Source organism: Carassius auratus, chromosome 2 (assembly GCF_003368295.1).
Source record: "Carassius auratus strain Wakin chromosome 2, ASM336829v1, whole genome shotgun sequence".
Taxonomy (NCBI): domain Eukaryota; kingdom Metazoa; phylum Chordata; class Actinopteri; order Cypriniformes; family Cyprinidae; genus Carassius; species Carassius auratus.
In genome coordinates, this window is record NC_039244.1 from 10,991,377 (window position 1) to 11,012,320 (window position 20,944).

A 20,944-nucleotide genomic window follows, 5' to 3' on the forward strand; every position below is an offset into this window, starting at 1 on the left:
TTCTCCATTCTGTCACCGATGGAGTTTCGGTTCCTTGCCGCTGTCGCCTCTGGCTTGCTTAGTTGGGGTCACTTCATCTACAGCGATATCATTGACTTGATTGCAAATAAATGCACAGACACTATTTAAACTTAACAGAGATGACATAACTGAATTCAATGATGAACTGCCTTTAACTATCATTTTGCATTATTGACACACTGTGTTCCAAATGAATGTTTTTCAGTGCCTTGACGCAATGTATTTTGTTTAAAGCACTATATAAATAAAGGTGATTGATTTAATTCCTTTCACATCAGATGAAAAACAGATGACGGATTCAAAATTCCCCAGTTCAATATGACAAATCTGAGTTCAGAACATCAAAGTGCATTCCTTTTTTTTTTAAGAGATGTCATAAGATGACAAAAAAGTGTGTTGAACAAAGTGAAAAAGCCCAAAGCTACTTAAAAAAAAAATAATAATAAAAGTACAATATTTGCAAAATGTCATGTTGCGGAGCCCCTGAACACGCAAAGAACACCAATGTTCATGAACAGTTTTAGAGAACATCAAAAGTTAAATATTCATTCTGTTCAAAAGTTTTCAACACCCAGCTCTTAATGCTTTGTGTGGCCCTCTGGAGCATCAGTGAATATTTTAACCTATTTAATATTGAGTCCCCCAAATGTCCTCGGTGTGAAAAGATCCACCCAAAATCATACAATCACTGCTAGAAAGGGTTTAAATATGCAAAGGATGCTGGAAAACTGAAGAATCTGTTGAACCTGGAGGATTTTTCTGAAGAACGCTTCTAAGTTTAACTGTTCAGAACAAACAAGGGTCTCATGAACAACCATCACAAAACAAAAAACAGTCGTGGATCATCCGTGTAACCACACACAGCGCTAAGAACCAAGGGTCCACAAACTTTTGAATGTTGTTATTTTAATAATTTCAGCTAATTTTTCTTGTGGACTAAAAGTAAACATATTTTATGTCAAATATCTTACTCAGGACAGTACTAAATAAAAAATAACATGCATTTTATATTATCCCTCCGTCTTATTTTGTTAAAATTATTCACATTTTCACAGATTCTGCAAGGGGTTCCAAAACTTTTGCCAGCCATTATACTTGTCTTGAGGACAAGATGCTCTTCCAAAATGAGAACATCATCAATGGTTTCTTTCGGAAGCACTTCCCATCGCTCCTCCTCAGTCACAATAAGGATGCCCACGTCAATTCCCTTCACTAATTCTTCAGTTTCATCAGATGGCTGAAACAATCTGCAACAACAACAACAAAAATAATACATTCAGTACATACAATTATAACAATTGAACAAAACAAAAATGACTCAAAACTACTTTATTTAACATGGATTTTGGATTAAAGACTATTCTGAAAGTGTACTTCTTTGGGTGCTTCTCTGTAGTAGCTATGTTTTGGGACAGAGGGCCAAGATTAGTGTCAGTATATGACTGATTTTTTTTAATTAATTTGGTCAGACAATATTTACAGATTTCAAAAGCAAATAATGATATCTCCACATTATTAGTATGCTATTTTTTAAACTTCATTTATCAGCTTCTGACTCTCATGTGACATAAATGCAGTTGCAAGTTCACAATCACATTGTCCCTTTTTAACCCCACACACCAATTTTTAACCTGACTCATAATGAATATGAGATTTTAAAAATACTAAAGTTGTGCAAGGTCTATATACCACTAAAACTTTACTTATCAAAATTCCTTGATGATCTCTCATTCAACTAACCACCATCAAGATTTAGATAAAGAAATTGCTCAATGTGCACCATAAAAAGTGTTTAAACCATATCTGACAAGGAACATGAAAAACGTTGATAGCATGATTAAACATCTCTATTATCTCTCTTGCCTTGTATTGTTGATGCTCTTGAACTTGTTACCATGCGGGAAAGTTATGTCAGTGCCCTAATGCATTACCCTGAGAATCATGTTGGGAAAAAAATCTATTATTAAGTTATTAGCAGAACTTTAACATGGAAATTGTGCAATAACAATTGATAGTAATATTAAACTGCACATATTTAATCGTAATTGATTGGCTGTTGTTTATCATGTATTATTTCTGTTGTTGGAGGTAGTAGTCTAACAGTGAAGCATCTGGAACAGCAGTGTTAGATTGTGGGTTCATTTCAAAGTATGCTATTGATTGGTAGGGAATGGAGTTCACTGCGGTTAGTGGTTCAACACAACGTGTGATTTCACCCTTTTACATTCAATAATGACACAGAAAGCTAATCACAACCTTAATCAAAGTAAAAGCAAGAACAATAAAACACACATGGAAAACACTGTTATAAATATTGTTTAAAAGAAAAATGTATGTATAAAAATAAATTTGAAAAGGGACATCATACTACATTTTCAGCTTTTTTTGCATTTAAGTCTCTGGCATGTCTGCCAGAAAAGCAGAAAAGAAAACACACACAAGTTTATTAAGGGGTCTGAGTTCTGAGTCATATTCAGAGTCCAAGGCAACAATTCACATCTCTTGTGTCGAAACACCCCATGGAAAAGTGTGGTGGGGTGAGCAGAAGCTCATTATCATTTAAAGAGACATGCACTGAAGAGGGTTGCTGTAAACTAAACTGTTTTTGACAAGTAAAAAATGGTGTTGTTTTACATTCAGAATTTTAACCAAAGTTTGTTGGCTACAGTCATTTCATGAAGACCCTAAATAATTATACTCACTTGTGGAAAATGGGCATTTGATGTCCCTTTTAAAGCAAATACGAAATTAGATTAATCAGAACTTAATAGAAACCTGCCTCTCTCATGCAGACACAATACAGAAAGCAAAGAGAAGGAGCACGACAGACATGAAAACATTAAGATGAACACGGCAGTCAGAACATTAAAAGGGAAGATTAAAAGTTTAAATACTGAAAACAGAAACTGAGGATCAATGTAACATCACATGAAACAAGGATAAATATGAAGTATAAATACACAAAAATAAGCCTAATCATTATTTATTAGCAAGACATCTGCATGGCTAAATCAACTGCCTGACAGTGACCTCTGGTGAAAAACTTGTGACATGGATTTTGTCAAAAATGAAAAATCGGTTGTTTATATATATATATATATATATATATATATATATATATATATATATATATATATATATATATATATATATATATATATATATATATAGTCTCACCCTCATGTGGTTAAAAAAAATCACATTTTTATTGCCTTCTTAAAACTCTCTAAATTTAAAATAGACATATCAAACAAAGTTCACTCTATTAGTTTTTCAGTCCATACCTATTGACAAAAGACAAGTGATGGTTAACTCTTTGTAGGAGCAATTGACTCACTGGCTCGTGCAGACATTCATCATTCATCAAACGAATCATTGATTCACTCGACGCCACCTGATTCAATCATTTAACCGCCATGAAGAGTCACTATCAGTGAACGGGTCATTAGTAAATGATTCCAAACGGATTGATGAATGCAAATGTCATCACTACACGTGAAGTGAGATGAACTGTGTTATCATGAATTTATTCACAAGGCTCTCTTAAAAAGATCTCTTAACTGACAAAACAAACAAAACGACTTGTATTCTTCTATCTTACAGTTCCGTAATTAAAGACTAGAAATGGAACTACAGCAGAATTCCATTTCAACAATACAGATAACGTTCAAACCTTTTTTCGATGTCTATAGCATGCATTATTTGATCTATAATCTTAACTGTGATAACAGTTTTAAGATAGATTTTTGCCGTCCAAGAACTGCTTTACATCAGACAGATTCTTTACTTAATACTTGCAACCTCAAAGTTGCTGAATGTCATGATGGGAGTCACAATATCATGCGATAATATTATGTTCATTTATTGAGATCCCTGGCTGCAATGGTCATGACAGAATCCTACACCATCCTCAAGAGGGACTGGATCTCAAACCCAAGCTGTTTCTCGTGTTTCTGGAGTAGGTCTCTCACTGATCTTCAGAGGGAACATATCTTGTCCTTGAAACATCTTGTAATCTGGAACTGTTTGATGTTTCCTTTGTTTCCTGTAAATCATATTTAATATTTAGCAGTTTTCCTGCTCCTGGCGAAGTCTAACTCCTTGACTTTGCCAATCAAACTTCAACCATGAGAGCAACTTGCAGCTGATGAAATCTATTACAACCAAACATAACTACACTGATATTCACTAGAGAAATTTCAGTGAAAAAATATGTTTAAATATCTAAATATTCTTTAGTTTTTTGCAGGCCTGGATATCAAAAGTTTAAAATTCTCTGGGCAATTTCCCTCATTTACTGTAATGATACAAGAGCAGAAAAGAGCAGAGGGACATCAAGGCAAATAGCAAAAAAAGTAAGATTGTAAAAGATTTAAAATTAATTTATTCAAAATGGCTGTTTTCTGTTTGAATATGTAAATATGTGAAAGCTGAATTTTTAGCAGCCATTACTTCAGTCTTTAGTGTCATGATCCTTCAGAAATCATTCTCACGTGCTGATTTGCTGCTTAAGAAACATTTCTATCTTTTAATGTTGAAATCAGATGCACTGCTTAATATTTTAGTGAAAACCGTGGAACATTTTTTCATGATACTTTGATGAACAGAAAATTCAAAAGAACCGCATTTATTTGAAATATAAATCTTTTGTAAAATTATAAATAGCTTTACTGTCACTTTTGATTAATTTAATGCACCCTTGTCAGGAAAAACCCCAAACTTTATATATATCTCTGCAGTGGTGTTTATGCAAACACCATCAAATGTCAAAAAAAAAAAAATCTGACATTTATTTGTAGATACCTCATTCAACTGTTCCAAACACATCAATGCATCCACTTGGAACGGTCAACATATCAGACGCTGCTCATCACTAGAATTTGAATTTTTGGATGAAAATACCACAACTTGTGCAGCATATTGTTGTTACCATAGATATCTACAGTAGGGTTCTCTGAAGTTCAGTAATATATACAAGAGCTTTAACAAATACTCTTTTTTATTTATCATATGCAGCATTATTTAACACTACTGATAAACTAAATATCCTGTGAAAATCAGATCCTAAACAAATAGATACTGCAGAAATAGTTATTCTTACATGTGAATAACTAGGTTTTACCATTACAATATGGTGGATTTAATTATTAGCAGCCACAGAAACAGCTGCTAATGTGGTATCTACATATAGATATCTATGAGAAAAATATTACAGCTACTTTGAGTATTTGTCTGGCCCCCATTGACCACGTTCTGGTCCTCATATTGTTCATAATATTGGAGCACTACTAAGCTAAATTAAGATTCTGTGTCGCTTTAAGTCACTTAAGATTCTGTATGCAAAAATAAAAGGTGGCCCTAAATGTATAAAAAGACAACCAGACCCTTCTACTGTGGGATAAGAGATGTTCCTATCTGGAGGATTCTGCTCAAAACTGCATATTCTTGATAAAAATCATGTCACCAAACAGGAGAAATCGAATAGGTTACTGAAGAAACACTCAAGTAGACCAGCTGTCCCTTTTGTTTCAATGATTATATTTGCGAATCAGTTTTTGTGGAAATGATGCAGTATATAAAAAAGGAGATAGAAACTTACTATAGCTAAATGTCACTCTACCTCATCCGTCCTTGCACATCGCAGCGGAGATATGTGAGGGTTTACCTCTAAATTATAAACATTATCCCAAATTCATCCCCGAGCCCATGTTCAATAGGATCCCAACCTGCTGAGATGATTTTAACAGGAGCTATAGTCACTTTGGAACTGATGTTCAATCCTTAAAAACTTTGCATATACATGATACACAATGTTTTCCCTATATCAAGGCCATCTTTAAAACCCTTTTAATTTCCATTCAATATGAGCATGACTCATTGGACATGTACTGTCTTGAAGAATTAGGCCCAGATAGGATGGGATGTGCCGAGTTGATTGTAAATAAATACATTGACAAACGCAGCTCAGCGGACGGTCCCTATGAACTATCCGAGTATCCGGGACTTACTGTAAAAAATAAAAAAAAAGTGGTAACAGGGCAGTCTTTTCTAGGGCACAAATGAGAGGACAGGAGTGGGTGTGATTTATCTACAAGGGGAGGGGCTAATTCCTCTCCTGCACAAACACAGTCTCCTGCGGACACAGTCCTGCATCCTGCAGTGTGATGTCATAGTCCAAGTGAGCGAGTCTTCGGCGGGGGAAGTTGGTGACAAGTTCGAAGCGTTCGTTGGGGAATCCCTTAGTCTGAACGTGTCTCACCAGTGCCTACAAAATAAGAATAAAGGAAGAAAATGAAGGGCACAGCTATATTTTTATTTGTTTAAATTAGACCATAACTAACTTCAACTGAAAAACATCCAGAATTGATTAAGAAAATGAAAATCATGATATGGCGTAATTTGCTTGGGTTTGGGTGGCTTGAAAGTGTATTTGGCAACAAAACATGAACTAACTATCTTCCCATTCTTATGTTATGAGAAGCACTTATCAACAAAAGAGAAGCTTTGATGGCTCCCTGTGCATCCCTGTGCACCCCCCCCCCCCCCAAAAAAAACAAACAGATGGATGGTTTAATGTTTGAAAATGAGGAAATTAAGATAAATATTTGAATTGTAATTTTACAGCTGTAAAACACAAAGTTATTATTTATCTTAAATTCTTTTAATTTAATAAAACATTGATGAATAATTACAACATTTTAGCTAAGTTGTGCAGCCCTACAGTTAAACACAGCAAACCTGGATTTTTAAAATGAATTTTAAATTCTAAATAACAACTTTTATCAGAAAGAAAAGAAAAACAAAATTCCCAATATTATACAGCCTTAAAGAAGAGTATTGTTATTGTGAACACTTCGTAATACCATGAATAATTCTAGATAACTTGTCCGAACTGTTTTGATTTTTAGAAATGTGCATTCTAGGTTCTTATCTAATTTTCCATCAAACTGTTAAAATGTACCGGCTTTTTGACAGCTGGTGGCACTCGAGGAAAAGCAGAAATAGCCTGATACACAAAAGCAATGCTGCACAACTTTGACATCCACTTGTCATGGAGAAGAAATCAAGTTTTGACAAATAGTATTTACATTTTATATTTTTATATTTACTTTGTAATTTATTTTAGAATGGGTCTGTATTATTCTTTTTTGCTCTTTTTGTTATTTGAAAAAAAAGTTACTAAACTTGTCATTAAAAGGACCAAACAGAAGTTTATGTTGTCAACCTTTATTGTAGTAAAAGTTTAAGCAATTATCAGTAAGGAAAAAGTTGGTAATGGCAAAAAAAAGTGTGACTCCTATAGACAACAAATCATAAAACGCCATACCCACCATGAGTTTAGCTTTAGCAGACAGTGCTATCTGTTCTCTCTGGCCATCTGGGTATCGTAGCATTAAGCGGGCCTTTGGACCTGTGGACAGAGTCATTTAGCACATTTCTCACTGAATATTATTAGCATGTATATGTTCAAATCATTTAAAGGGACAGTCACCACCAACAACAACAACAAAAAAGCATTATTTACCTCGTTACATTTCATTCCAAACCTGTTTACCTCGTACATTTAATTCAAAACCTGTATATTGTTATCTTTTCTGCAGAACACAAAAGGTCAATGTTTGAAGATCAACTCATTTCCATATGACAGTTCCAAAAATGGCAAAGAAAAAAAAAACAGACCACATGCAGGTCTTCTTTAGCCATCTGATAGATATCTGTGAGGAACAGGCTGATATTTAAGTCCTTATTTACTGATAATCTTCCATTCCATCTGTTAGCACACAAACTCCTTATGACTGGATCACTGAATCAATGCGTTGAATTTGCTAAGATTCTTATCTGGCTCATGAAAACGATTCATTCACAAATGGGTTTGCTTTGGTTCGGACTCCATCTGGACACAATGATTCTCAAATTAACATCTATTTGGAGGGGAAGATAATCAGAGAATACTTCAATTTCAGTCTGGTTCTCACACAAAGATGTTGTTTCACTTCACTTGAGTTAGAATATATCCACAAGTCATACGGACTACCTTTAAGGGCAAGTCGTGGCCTAATGGTTAGAGAGTTGGACTCACAATCGAAGGGTTGTGAGTTCGAGTCTCGGGCCGGCAGGAATTGTAGTTGGGGGGAGTGCATGAACAGTTCTCTCTCCACCCTCAATGCCACGTCTTAGGTGCCCTTGAGCAAGGCATCGAACCCCCAACTGCTCCCCGGGCGCCGCAGCATAAATGGCTGCCCACTGCTCCGGGTGTGTGCTCACAGTGTGTGTGTTTGTGTGTGTTCACTGCTCTGTGTGTGTGCACTTCGGATGGGTTAAATGCAGAGCACGAATTCTGAGTATGTGTCACCATACTTGGCTGTATGTTACACCACTTTCACTTTAGGGTGCTTTTATAGTGCTTTTTTGGACTTTGACAGACAAGGTCACTATGAACTATGTGAGGATTTTTCCTCTTTATCTGCAGTAAAAAAAAAAAAAAAAAAACGTCAATCAGGTTTGAAATGAAATGAGGGTGAGCAATCTTGATGTGGTGAACTATCCCTTTAGATAACTGACATGCGTATGAAACGGCGTGTACCGTTGTCGTCTGGATCTGCTGTGCTGGTGCCGGCTGGTTCTGAGGGCTGGTGTGACGTGGATCTGTGGTTTTCTCCCAGCATCTGTTGGGACTCATCTTGTCCTGTCTGACTGTGACTGAGCCCAACCGGCTCTAGGTGGTTCTTCTTACTCTCCTCTTTCCTGTGGCACAGCTCTTTGTGTGGGGACTTCCTGTGATGGGCTGGGCTGTCCGGCCTGGTAGGAGGAGCTACCTCTGCAGAGACGTGTCCATCTAAAGAATCCTCCCCTCCACCAGCCTCGTTGTCTGAGCCATCCACTGAGATCAGGCCTTCGCTGTCAGAGAAAGGCTCGGCTTCTGAATCATCATCTGAGCGTGAGTCTGCCTTGTCCTGCGTGGACTCGTAGTGTGTTTCTTGAAGAGAGGCCCGGATAGCGGCCTCTAACTGACTGTCCTCACTGGCATCTATCAAACTCTCCTGTATAGATGGATAAAAAGAGTGAAGCAAACACATATTAAATGTTTCTTCAGGACCATAAAGTGTAACACTTACAGAACGAGCCCGCTTGGCCGGCGGTTGACTGGACTGCCCTTCCAGCTGCCCATGCTCTGATAGGAAGCCTGTGACCTGATCCAGGAATGAGGTCACATCTAACTGGTTCCACTCAACCATCTTTTGTCCTGTATATGTCAGAGAAAACAAAAAGTTTGTTCGTTTTTAACAATTTCTTTAATTTACTAGCTTAATTTTCAGTTAAACCATATTGAACTTGATACTCAACTTTAATAGTGAGTAAATATGCAAACATTACAAAGTTTAATGTTATCATATTACATTTTTATTGACTACTTATGTCTTACTACTTCATTAATTAAAAAAGAAATTCTATATTATGGATTAATATACATGGAACTATAGTAGGGATGTAACGATTCACTCAACTCACGATTCAATTTGATTCATGATTAGTTAAATATTTTTACAAAATGAAATTACGACAAATTATGAACGAAATGTGTGCTTTTCTTATTGCTTGGACAAAATGCTGCATGTTTATTTGTGAAACTGAAATATAACACTATAATAATATGCTAATATGGCACTTGCATATTATTGCTCTTTTGTTGGTTTATTGTCTGTTGTCCTCATTTGTAAGTCGCTTTGGATAAAATCGTCTGCTAAATAACAAAACTGAAATATAATGTAAATGTAAATAAGAAAACTAAATAGAAATTTTAAAACAAGCCCGAAATCAAATAATTAACACAAATAAAATAAATCTCTTCATATAAGTAAAATAAGCCTTTTTCTGTGCTCTTTCCATTTAAAATTAGAGACAGGCAACCAATGCATTTTAATGATGATCCAAACAAAGATGCTGCATATATGCTACTTAAGCTGTTTTTAATCTAAATTAGATTGTATAATTTTGAAATCTGAAGCAAAAACTGAATGATTTGATTAAAAAAAATATCTGAATGAAACAGAAACAGTTGAACGAGATGCAGATTCACTCTCTGCCAGCAGGTGGCACTTAAAGCATTTCCTTGGTTTCTGCTGTAAACAAGCAGCACTACACTTATGAACTTTAAATTATGCATTATACAGAGGCAAGACCTCAGTATACCTTCAGTATTACGGACAGTAAGTTCCCCTCAGACATACATCTATATAAACTCCTAACATTAGCCTAATTAAATCGCGATTTGTTTAGCATCTCAACCGAACTGAATCGTTACATATTTGAATCGATTTTTAACCGGCTCGCAATTAATCATTACATCCCTAAAATACAGCAAAACTAATGTAATAAAAAAAAAAAAGAATTTTAATATGTTGTTGTACAAAATTTATAAGAACATGAATGCCAAGCACCAGAATTAACTCCTTTGAAATCAATTAAATTAATAACAAAAAAAACCTAGCTCAAAATGCGTGTGCCCATACTCTCTAAATTTATGTTAATATCATATAATGTTTTTTTACTATACAGTTTTCCATTTCTGTTTTTAAGAAGATTACATTTAATTACATGGATGAATTTAATGTGAGTGCCCTGTAAAAATAAATAAATAAAATAAAATAAAAAATAATAATTGCATTGACATAAAATCTTGTTATGAATGTATTCTTTTATGCAGCATTTTGCCCCAAAATATGAATTTTATTTAATCAGAAATATGCTCATTATACTGTAGAAAAGGCACATTAGTAATTATGCATGACTTGGCATGGGCATCTGAAATGATTCCAGAAAACGTAATAAATGAGTCACTGCCTTGTTTCTCTCACCTGTACGAGGGTCCAAGATAGAAATATAGGGGAACTTGTTAAGCTTGTAAAACTGAATGTACCTCTGCCCTTCCTCGCTGTCATGGTACACCTACAAGCAAACACAGCTTACCTAAACCACTCAAACGCTCACATTCACAATTCAAATAAAGTCATGGAAGACAAAGAGACAGAAGACTTTAAAGTCTGTGTAAATGTACCTGCCAGAATATGAAGTGCTCTCTGATGATGTTTCTCACAGCATCATTGCTCCACACGTCTCGGTTTAGACACTGACAGGCAAAATCCTGGACATTCTGAATGTTGATCATCAGCCATTTGTTCTCAAGCTGACCGGAGTCTTTCGCCTGGGTGACAAAATTCACATTGTGAGAAAGTTTTCGATCACATGATGGGAAACGATGGCTTGACTTAAAGGAATATTCCAAATTTAAAACTTATTAAAAGCATAAACAAGCTTGTATTTTTGCTAAAGTGCTTAAATTATTTTGCCTCTTCTTATCAACCACAGATGCTGTCAAAAGGTCTGAACCAAGAACATTCCTGATTTTTGTTCTTTCCTAATTTAAGGCTCACAACAGCCTGAATCTGCGTTCGGACACTCCCTGGTTTGCAGGGCTTGACTTGTTCTTGGCCAGGTACAAAACACATTATTATGCCGACAAAGTTTTACTTAATGACATGGAGGACTGAAGCACATTAATTACTGGATGCATTACTGGTAATAGTAATGGGTCTACTGAAGCAGGCACAGAGCTTACCGTCTCAAAGCTGCCTTTGTGCATGAGTTCAATGGGGGGACGGAACAGATCGGCTAGAGTGCTCAGCTTCTTGTCCACTGCACTTCCGTTTCTCAACTCCTGCTCCTGTCGCACTACAGATTCACATCACAACAGCAGGGCTTCAGAGGAAGCACTAGACCATGTGTGCCATCAGAATGCCTCACACATACTTACTGGTTTCAGTCTGGAAATCCCGAAATCCATCAAAGATTGATCGTGCTGGTCTACGCCTCTTTGGTACTGTGCAAGAAAGATATTATTAGTTTATGTAAAGCTTAGCACAGAGTGGTCCCATAATAATTATTCATATCGTTTTATGATGATGGTGTTGATTTTTTGTTATTAGGGATGTAACGGTGGACTTAATTCACAATGCAATACGATTCAAGATATTAAATTATAAATGAAAAGCTGTTAGGGTGGCAAAACAGGTTTAGGAACCCCTGGGTTAGACAAATGTAAGATGTATAAGCAGGAAATGTAATACCTCCAAACAAGGGCTCTGGCTCCACCAGAATGTCTTGCTTCTGAGGAATGGGTGCTCGCACATCATCTCTGCCAGATAGAAGAAAAGAGATCATGCAAACACCAAAAAAACAACAGAGCTGCTTGAGAGACAGACCAACAGCCTTTGGTGTGTTATATGAAGTCACTCACTCTACAGGGGGGGGTCTGCTGCTGGACGTCCCGGCTGAACTGGCGCTTGTGCTGGGTTCCTCTGCGATGCCGCCTCCATCCAGAAACATGGTGACAGCCATCTCTAGGTTATTGTTACATGCTTCCAACATATGCTTCCCTACACTCTCTGTGGCCCCTGCAAACAAACATACACGTGCAAAACCATTTACAGCATTTATTATGCGAGGTGAAACATAAACACAACCTCAGATGCACTTCAAGAGGAGAATCTGTAACTAGAAACATATTACTGGTACTGCGGTTACAATTATCTTCAAATAACAGTGTCAGACACTAAAAAACAAGGGTTTACTTAGATTACATGGTGACATGATATGTTTTAAACACAAATAAATGCAATGCTGTTTCACCAAAAACTCCTCACAGCACTACAATATGGCATATTTGAACTGTAAATAACTTATTTGTATTCTCGCAGATATTTTACCTTAAGCTGTGTATTTATTCTTTCCCGTTTCAGTACTTTTTGATCCATCTAGTGAGAGAGTTAAAGTCCAAACAAATATTGAATTTGTTTTCTGCAATATATTACATCATGCATAATGATGCATACATGTATTTAGTAGTAGCTGGGGGGGGTTTGGGCCTGAAAAAGACCTATGTTGTAATTCTCAAGATGTTAAGCCAAACAGAACTTACAATTTAACACAAATGTAAGGTATATTTGTGGTATTTTAAAATAATTGTGGTAAACCACTGTAAAGATTGTTAAGTATTAAGTAAGTACAATGTTCAGTACTTATACAAACACATTGTTAGTTCAAACCCTTATAGTTTTATAACTGTTTTAAACAAAATGGTCTTGAAAAAATCTGAAATATAACAGAGGCTTTAGGCTGAAGACGCACAGAGGCAGCGCGAGCTGCTGGAATGTCTCGCTCGTTTCAGTTCTTAAAAGCCCCGCCCCTCGGAGCGCGCATGCGCACAACCAGCGCATCTTTCACCTTTACCAAAAAGTAGCGAGCTGCGAAACATGGCTTGTATTTTCTGACCAGCAGAAGCTAAAATATCAAATGATGTACACCATCACGCGGTGTTCAAAAGCAGCCTTTGCGTACACTTCCAATAACACTTAAACTATACAGTCGGAGTCCGTAATGAACATTACAGTTGTGTGTGTATCTGTCACTTAGATGTGAGTTGTAAGAAGCATACAGAGAAACGGATAACTGATTGAGATTCAGCCTCCACAAACCGCCATGTTGTGGACTGTGGCTCATATCCACAGACACACTTGTCGAAGTTGTTAAACACACTCGCGGTGACTGAAAACATTCCAACACACACAATCAACCTGTAGCTTTTAAATGTGACAGTGGGAAGAATAATCGCAGAGTGAAAATCCTACAGCAGCACTAATCAGGTTTGAATTTAAAGGTGTTACACATGTAACTTAGCGATGGTGAAATTGCTCAAAGTTCAGGCTGAGAGAGTTTTAAATGACCATCAGTATACTTTAGAAATTAGTCTATATCAGTTCGCACTATTTCTGTTCGGATTTCTTTTCTTTTGCATGTAGATCCATATTTAAGCAAGTGCATAGAGCAGCTAGCCGAAGCTTTCGTTAGTCTCTTTCCATTGCATGACAGAGGGGGCAGTAATGATGATGCCCTCTTCCGTACACAACGCATTTCTAAAGACCCAGGGTTTTACTGGCCTGTGCAAAATTTCCCGCAAATGCAATTTGTCAATATTTACCAGTTATGGCTGTGAACTGTTGTATTAACCCATTAACCCCCGGGGCTGATGCGTCTCCGAGAGTCGCCATCTTGCCGCCACTGACAACAACACACGACTGCACGCATACACGGCATCGACCAATAGGATCTCTTTCTACGTCTGCCTCCGTGCGTCAGCACTCTGGATCTCTGGGTAATGTAGTTCAATCGTAGTATAGTGGACGAGATGCCGATGTGTGCTGAATAAACTCTTTACGTTAGTGCAATTACAATTACAATTGGTTACGTGCCTAACGTTAGTACGATTTTAGTTTAGAAAATATATTTTGATTATTATTTGTGTGTGTGTGTGTGTGTGTGTGTGTGTGTGTGTGTGTGTGTGAAAATAAGAGTGCTTGTGATAATACTGTAGTGGTTCCCTAGCTGGGGGCGCGGCAAGGCTGAGGGTCCGATAGTGTTCAGTCAGCAGATTATTTTGGAAAAGAAACCTCTACGGGGTATTTAAGACTACACTCCATTACTTTTCCATCTTATCATGCGGACAATTGCTTGATAAGTAAATAATTGAACGCAAAATATTATGTCAAAGAACTAGCAGTACCTGCTTGAGCGCTCTGTTATCAGTTGTAGCAGTTGTGGTTGTATCAATAACAGACCACTAGATGTCGCAATTGATGAATCAGAGTTGTACTGCAAGGAGTTAACTAGAAATATAAATGAACGATGCATGGTTCTGGATACCTCTTTGGGTGGATGAAAAGATTTTGTTACACATGAAATATCATAAATTAAATTAATATGTATTTTTAACAGATCACAAATTGTTTCATGTTAAGATTGAAAATGGCAAACATTTTATGATTTGTTGAAGTTTATTTGAACTGTTGCAAAGTAGAGGGACACTAAATAACACTTGTAGTCTTTGCTAGTTACTCAAAATCATAGACTGTAAAAAAATCCATAAATCATAAATAATTAGACTGCTAATCTGAAGTACATTATGCATAGGCTACTGAAATTTGTAAATATATGCATGAATGTAATACAAGCCCAATTAATGGTAAAATAGAGGCTAGAAATAATAAATGGTAGCCTATTTTAGCTAATGCATATTGTACTGTGATCATATTGGTATACTGAAAGAAATTATTATGCAAATAATTGCTGTTATATACTATGATTTAATGACATATGTTTTATATTTATACATGACTCGTGACCTTCTTTATTCAGCACATTTGCAACACGTTTTTATTAGATGCTTATGTCGATCAATATCGTTTACCAGATTCTTAAATTTAAGAATGCTCTTGTGAAAAATACTGATCTGAGACGGACAGAATATATTAATGTCAATATATTAATGTGTGGAATGGAATATCCTTTAAAACATTTCGAATAGGATCTTGGCCTCCAATATTGCAATATTTAGCAATGGCCACTAAAGCGCTAAGTGCTATTAATATTTATGTAAAATGAGTTGCATCCTGAAATCAGATGTGACCCGCATGTCTTGAATGCAAAACAAACATCAGATGGGTGAGCATTGTTCAAATTCAATTTATTTATAGTACATTCAATTCTAAAACAGTCAACCAAGCTTGTAAAACAAAGTGAAAACTTGAGCAAATTAAAAACGATCGTATGCAGTTGTTCTTTTAACCCTTTTAAAGGGACTGGGTTCATTCCATAAAGAATCAGCTGAGTGAAACCCCTCAGACCCCCTCCCCTCTCTTGAAATGGGAGTGGCCAAACACAGTGAACACACTGTGGCCTCTTCCATTCCCCTAGAGCTGGGGGAGGAGAAAACAACTCCCCAGACCATACATTAACATGAGGGGTCTGTGCGTGAATATTTTAAGGGGATATGATATTTAATATAAGGAAAAAAAACAACAATACTAATCCCCTGATATCGCCTTTCTCTGTGGAATGCATAAAATGACTTAAGATTGTGGCATAACCTTTAGGAAGAATGAACAATGTGAGTAGTCATATTTCAACAAGCCAAAATGTTAACATACTGATACAACCAGAAACAGAACTGATATGCAAACTGAATTCATAAGAGCATAACGCTCTCACAAATTGTCCCTGATCACATCATAGAATAAGAATTTCCTCATAGCCATCTTCAGTCTCTCAATACAATGTGAACTCCGACCTTTTTACCACCTCTTAAAGTAAAGAAGACCTCCGTGCCTGATGTAAATCATACATGGTGGAAATGCCTGATTTTAAACGACCTGGTCCTACATGGATAGAGGGAGAGCGAGAGAAGGGATAACTACGATGCAACTATTTCCTTACTGAAATGCTAAGGGCAGTAAGTTTTAGCGCTGATATGTTTTCGGAGCAACAGGCATCAGCTCCTTTAAACTCAGACTAATCAGTTCCTAAACTGATAAAATAAATTAACAAGCAATTCACATGATAGCATAAGTCAGAGCATAGGTATACAGTCTCTGTGTGAGTAAAGGTGCCAGCAACACTGAGAGAGTGAGATTCCTCTTTTTTCTAGTTCAAAAGTAAATAAAAGACATAAATAGGGCAGACACCAGACTGTGTCTAGGAGGTGCGTCAGGGAGATATAGTGTGTTTATAGTATGCTGTGGATGATTTGGGTGAGGGAGGGCACAATGAGGTGGATGATCAGAAATGGATGAAGGTGGCATCAATCTGCCTGACACTGGGAAGAGCCAACATGATCTTGCGTCTGTACTGAGGGTCCTTCTGCAGAGGGTTTCTCTCCAGGTAGACAGTATCTAGACCTTTGGCATTCTTGAGTTCATCCAAGTCTGCCCAGTTATGAATTTGGTTGTCATTCATCTGTATAAGGAGCAAAACAATGTCTAATGATTCTCACATATACACACACACACACACACGCATATACAAATATACATATAAGCATTCTAAATCAATAGTCTTAAGTTCATATTTTACATACACTACCATTCAAAAATAAATAAAATAATACTTTTATTCTGCAAAGATATATTAAATTGATCAAAAGTGACCGTAAAAGACACATACTAGTTATTACAAAAGATTTATATTTCTAAGAAATACTGTCATCCCCCCCCACTTTTATTCTTTAATCTTTTTTTTTTTTTTTACTATTTCCACAAAAATATTAAGCAGCACATCTGCTTTCAGGACTAAATCATCATTAAAAATAAACTCCAGCCATGTATTTCTAATGACCAGGGCCCGTATTCATGAAAAATCTTAGTGCTAAGAGTTGCTCCTAGAAACAACATTCTAACAGTTGGGGGTTCGATGCCTTGCACATCCTTAGAAATGTGGGTGTTTCCTCTTAAAATGAAAGAAGATATCCTAGTAAAGAAGAAAGTAATTCAGAAAGAATCTTAATCTTTAAAAGAGGTCTTAAGGCCTAAAATTGTTAGGAGTAGTCACACGGAGTGTTAAGAGCAGTGGAGAAAATGGACAAAACGTGAAGAGGGAGAAGAAACGCGTTGCGCTCAATGCATGACAGAGCGTTGATAAGACGCTACACATTAGATCATGTTTGTGTGTGACAATTATTATTAGAGACATGCTAACATCTTACCCAAAATTCTTTTAATTCAGTCAGATGGCTGATATTTTCAATCTTTTTTATCCTGTTTGCAGCGATATCCAAAGTTGTCAGCTTTTTCTAAAAAAGAAAGAAAAGAAATATTAAAGCTATGTATACTCTAGAACTAAAATATTTGGGGCGGATAAAAATAAAACCACTGAAGTGTCGGCAGATCAGAACACACAGAAATCCCCTGTGGAGTAAAGGTGCAGCGAAGAGTCAGACAACTTCAGAAAAGCTGGAGAAACATGGATATTCAGCACCAAACTGCTACATACTAGACAGTTTCTAGTTTGACAGCTCCTTAACATGCATTTTATGGTGCTTTCTTTATCTTGCAATTTGCTACAGATATTTAACAGGATTGTAAACCAATGCTAAGCCACAGATATTTAGTGCAAACATCATTTTGCAATTGACAGGTAAAAGTATTGCATCTGTGGGCGACCATGGTAGATCTTACATTGTTCTCAAGGCCCTCAATGACTTCAATGCCATTGTGACTCAAGTAAAGCTCTCGCAGATTGACAAGATTCTGGAGTCCCTCCAACTTCGTGATGCGGTTACTCTGTTAAGACAGGAACAGGTGTTAACACCAACAAAGTAAAAAAAAACACACACAAAAAACCTTTCTAGCACAAACGCACCTGGATACTGAGAACCATGAGATTGTGCAATCCATCAAGGTTCTGTAGCTGAGAGATTTTATTTGTGCCGAGGAACAAACTCTCCAAAGTAGTAAGAGAATCCAGATTCTCAATAACCTAAAATTTACAGAACATAAGCATTTCTATACACAGAATTCAAGCCAGGAAACGAATAGAAATGTTAAACAGAAAGCAAAGAAGAATCTGGATGTCTCACCCTGATGCGGTTAGAGCCCAGCTCAAGCATCTGGAGGCTCGTCAGTTGATCGAGGTTAGCGATGCTCGCAATCTTATTATGAAGCAGGAAGAGTTTCTTGATTTTTGTGAGACACTCCAATCCCTCAATCTTCCTCAGTAAGTTGAACGATACATCTAGCTGCCTGCAGATCACAACCAAAAATGAGGAAACCGCATGTATTTGTAGCTTTTACAAGAGACGGCGTAAAGCTTTTAGAAACCAGTTCATAAAATTCTTAGCATTCATGATGGTTTTGTAAGGCTTTCAGGATTTTGATTTAACAAAGCTTTTTTCTTCACTTACATCATACAAATTAAAAACATGCTTATCATAAAAGTGGTTTCTTCACTCAAATTCACTGTATATACAATAATGCTCATATGTTTGGAGTCAGAAGTAATGTTGCTTAGCAAGTTTGTTTTACTTGATTATAAATACAGTAAAAACTGTATTATTGTGAAGTTATTATTACAATTAAAAATAACTTTTCTATTTTCTATTTTAAGTGTCATTTACTCCTTTGATGGCAAAGCTGAGTTTTCTCAAGTTTTTGGTCACATGTTCATTCAGAAATCATCGTAATATGATGATTTGGTGCTCAAGGAACATTTACTGTTATCAATGTAGAAACAGTGCCTGCTAATATTGTTGTGGAAACTGTGACTTTTTTTTTTTCCAGATTCTTTGATTAAAGAAATTTACTTTTGATAAACTGATTGCATTCGTATTAAAATGATATATATATATATATATATACACACACACACACACGGCAAGCTTTTCAATAGCAGTGTATAAATATATAGATTTTTAAATGCATTTTTGAGGAAAATAAACAAAAAATGGTCTGCACAAGATAAGCATCTTCACGCTTGACTCACTCGAGCTCTGTTAGGGCCTGAAGATTCTCTAGTTTGCGGATCTGGTTGTCATAAAGATCCAGTTCCCTCAGTGAGACAAGGCTGTCCAAGTTCTCAATGCATTTGATGAGGTTTTGCCTAAGAGAAATTGTCTGATGATAGAAACAAAGAAAAGGACTCAATTTAAGATCTGTAATTGGGAATAATTAATTGATACTCCAAATAAGCCACTTTATCCAGTAACTATACAACCTTACTACATAACCTAAAAGAAAACAGCATTTGATAATCTCACCTTTGCCTTCCGAAGAACCTGCAGCCCCTCAATCTTCCCAATGCGGCAGTGGACCAGATCCACATCCTAAATAAACAATCAAGACACCGTGAATCATGCTGCTAATAACATCATCTGTCAATCCTCTCAAAATCTCTCTCTCATCACCTCTTCATCTGGGTCTAAGGTTATGGTGTCCATGTCAACAGGTGACTCCTCGGGTACTAAAAAGGAAAATTAGAGAAGCGGTTAGGATTATGAAGATCATCGTTTTAATAGTTTTCCCCTTCTGCAAGGTGGTCTCACCAGTCGAGGGGGTTTGCAGGGACTCAACTTCTCCATTGAGACTCTTCCTCTTGGCCTCATCATCACCAGATTCCTCAGACTCACCCCTCCTGTCAACTTTAAAAATCGCAGTCTTTATGATAAATTAGGACACACCCACAGTACTAACCAGCTTCCAAAATGCCACTGCTGTTATCTGGGCTAAAGAATCGTGATAACACCTACTTTAATATGAAAGGACTTCAGAATTTCAAAGCCTCCATCCATTAAATGAACCCACCCCACACACCCTCATCCCGCAGCATCATGAGAGCAAACTGTGCTGATACGTTACAGCAGCGTCGAGAAAAGCTCGATATGTCACGTCTGAAAGCTCATATCCAGCTTCTCCTAGGCTTTAGTTTATCAATACGAACAGGTGAGATTTTGACAGGTAACGTGAACTGGTGGGCTACATCTGCTAACTATCAAGGTGTGCTGGCTTTGACGGCATGTACACTACAACACACACAGCGGAAAACGGGGCCGGTGTTTAAATGCACTCAAATGATCAAGAAATGAAGCAGTTTTTAATCCCCATTTCATGCGTGCAGACTATAAAAGTAAGTTAGCTTTAACGTTAGTTAGCTGTGTGATAAACGTAAACAATCACAAGATTAGAAGCTGAATTAATGGTAAGAGCACTAAGTTAACTGATTAAAAATAAAATCTCAGCTTGATTACAGAAATCAAAAAGAATAATCTCTGGCTTAATAGTGGCTTTGTTGAAAACAAATCATTAAAAATAGACAAGTTAGCTCACCTTCCATCTCTTGAGGCTCTACGACAGACAAAGTAGCCATTTTCCTTTAAACCCGCCCACTTTACTAGATGATTGACAGCTAGATCGACCAATAGCAAACCCGACATCAGTTTCCTACGCCCACGGACTATAAATAAATTCGATTATATAATAAATTTAACACACGATAAAGCCAAACACACACCACCACACACACACAATACATGCCCCGAGATTAT

The 20,944-nt window shown here is 36.7% G+C and overlaps 2 protein-coding genes across 3 annotated transcripts; both read right to left on the minus strand.

Moving 5' to 3' along the window:
- Positions 1–4,790: 4,790 nt before the first annotated feature.
- Positions 4,791–14,166, minus strand: LOC113115453 (UBX domain-containing protein 7-like). Of its 2 annotated transcripts, XM_026283039.1 has the most exons (12): positions 14,057–14,166; positions 12,786–12,833; positions 12,317–12,473; positions 12,147–12,214; positions 11,834–11,899; positions 11,639–11,751; positions 11,078–11,224; positions 10,878–10,968; positions 9,138–9,265; positions 8,606–9,062; positions 7,353–7,432; positions 4,791–6,286 (listed from the first exon to the last, which is right to left on the minus strand). In XM_026283039.1, the coding sequence occupies exons 3-12, from the start codon at positions 12,445–12,447 to the stop codon at positions 6,125–6,127; spliced, it is 1,443 nt and encodes a 480-aa protein (XP_026138824.1). In that variant the 5' UTR covers positions 12,448–12,473; positions 12,786–12,833; positions 14,057–14,166; the 3' UTR covers positions 4,791–6,124. The 2 variants fall into 2 exon arrangements, with proteins under 2 accessions (XP_026138824.1, XP_026138816.1); XM_026283031.1 differs by lacking the exon at positions 12,786–12,833 and having other exon boundaries at positions 14,057–14,126.
- Positions 14,167–15,577: 1,411 nt separating this feature from the next.
- Positions 15,578–20,818, minus strand: LOC113115463 (protein phosphatase 1 regulatory subunit 7-like). Its single transcript, XM_026283048.1, has 10 exons — positions 20,727–20,818; positions 19,946–20,041; positions 19,808–19,863; positions 19,661–19,726; positions 19,387–19,517; positions 18,485–18,647; positions 18,268–18,384; positions 18,084–18,188; positions 17,612–17,698; positions 15,578–16,866 (listed from the first exon to the last, which is right to left on the minus strand). The coding sequence occupies exons 1-10, from the start codon at positions 20,764–20,766 to the stop codon at positions 16,690–16,692; spliced, it is 1,038 nt and encodes a 345-aa protein (XP_026138833.1). The 5' UTR covers positions 20,767–20,818; the 3' UTR covers positions 15,578–16,689.
- Between the last annotated feature and the right edge of the window lie 126 nt (positions 20,819–20,944).

Excerpts from the sequence above, each read along its gene's own strand:
- LOC113115463 (XM_026283048.1), bottom strand. The coding sequence starts at position 20,766 with ATGGCTACTTTGTCTGTCGTAGAGCCTCAAGAGATGGAAG. Across the intron at positions 18,648-19,386 it reads CAGGCCCTAACAGAGCTCGA|GCAGCTAGATGTATCGTTCA; the intron begins GTGAGTCAAGCG and ends TGTGATCTGCAG. Across the intron at positions 18,385-18,484 it reads TGGGCTCTAACCGCATCAGG|GTTATTGAGAATCTGGATTC; the intron begins GTGAGACATCCA and ends TGTAAATTTTAG.
- LOC113115453 (XM_026283031.1), bottom strand. The coding sequence starts at position 14,126 with ATGGCGACTCTCGGAGACGCATCAGCCCCGGGGGTTAATGGGTTAATA. Across the intron at positions 12,215-12,316 it reads AGCAGACCCCCCCCTGTAGA|AGATGATGTGCGAGCACCCA; the intron begins GTGAGTGACTTC and ends TCTATCTGGCAG. Across the intron at positions 11,900-12,146 it reads GCCAGAGCCCTTGTTTGGAG|TACCAAAGAGGCGTAGACCA; the intron begins GTATTACATTTC and ends TTTCTTGCACAG.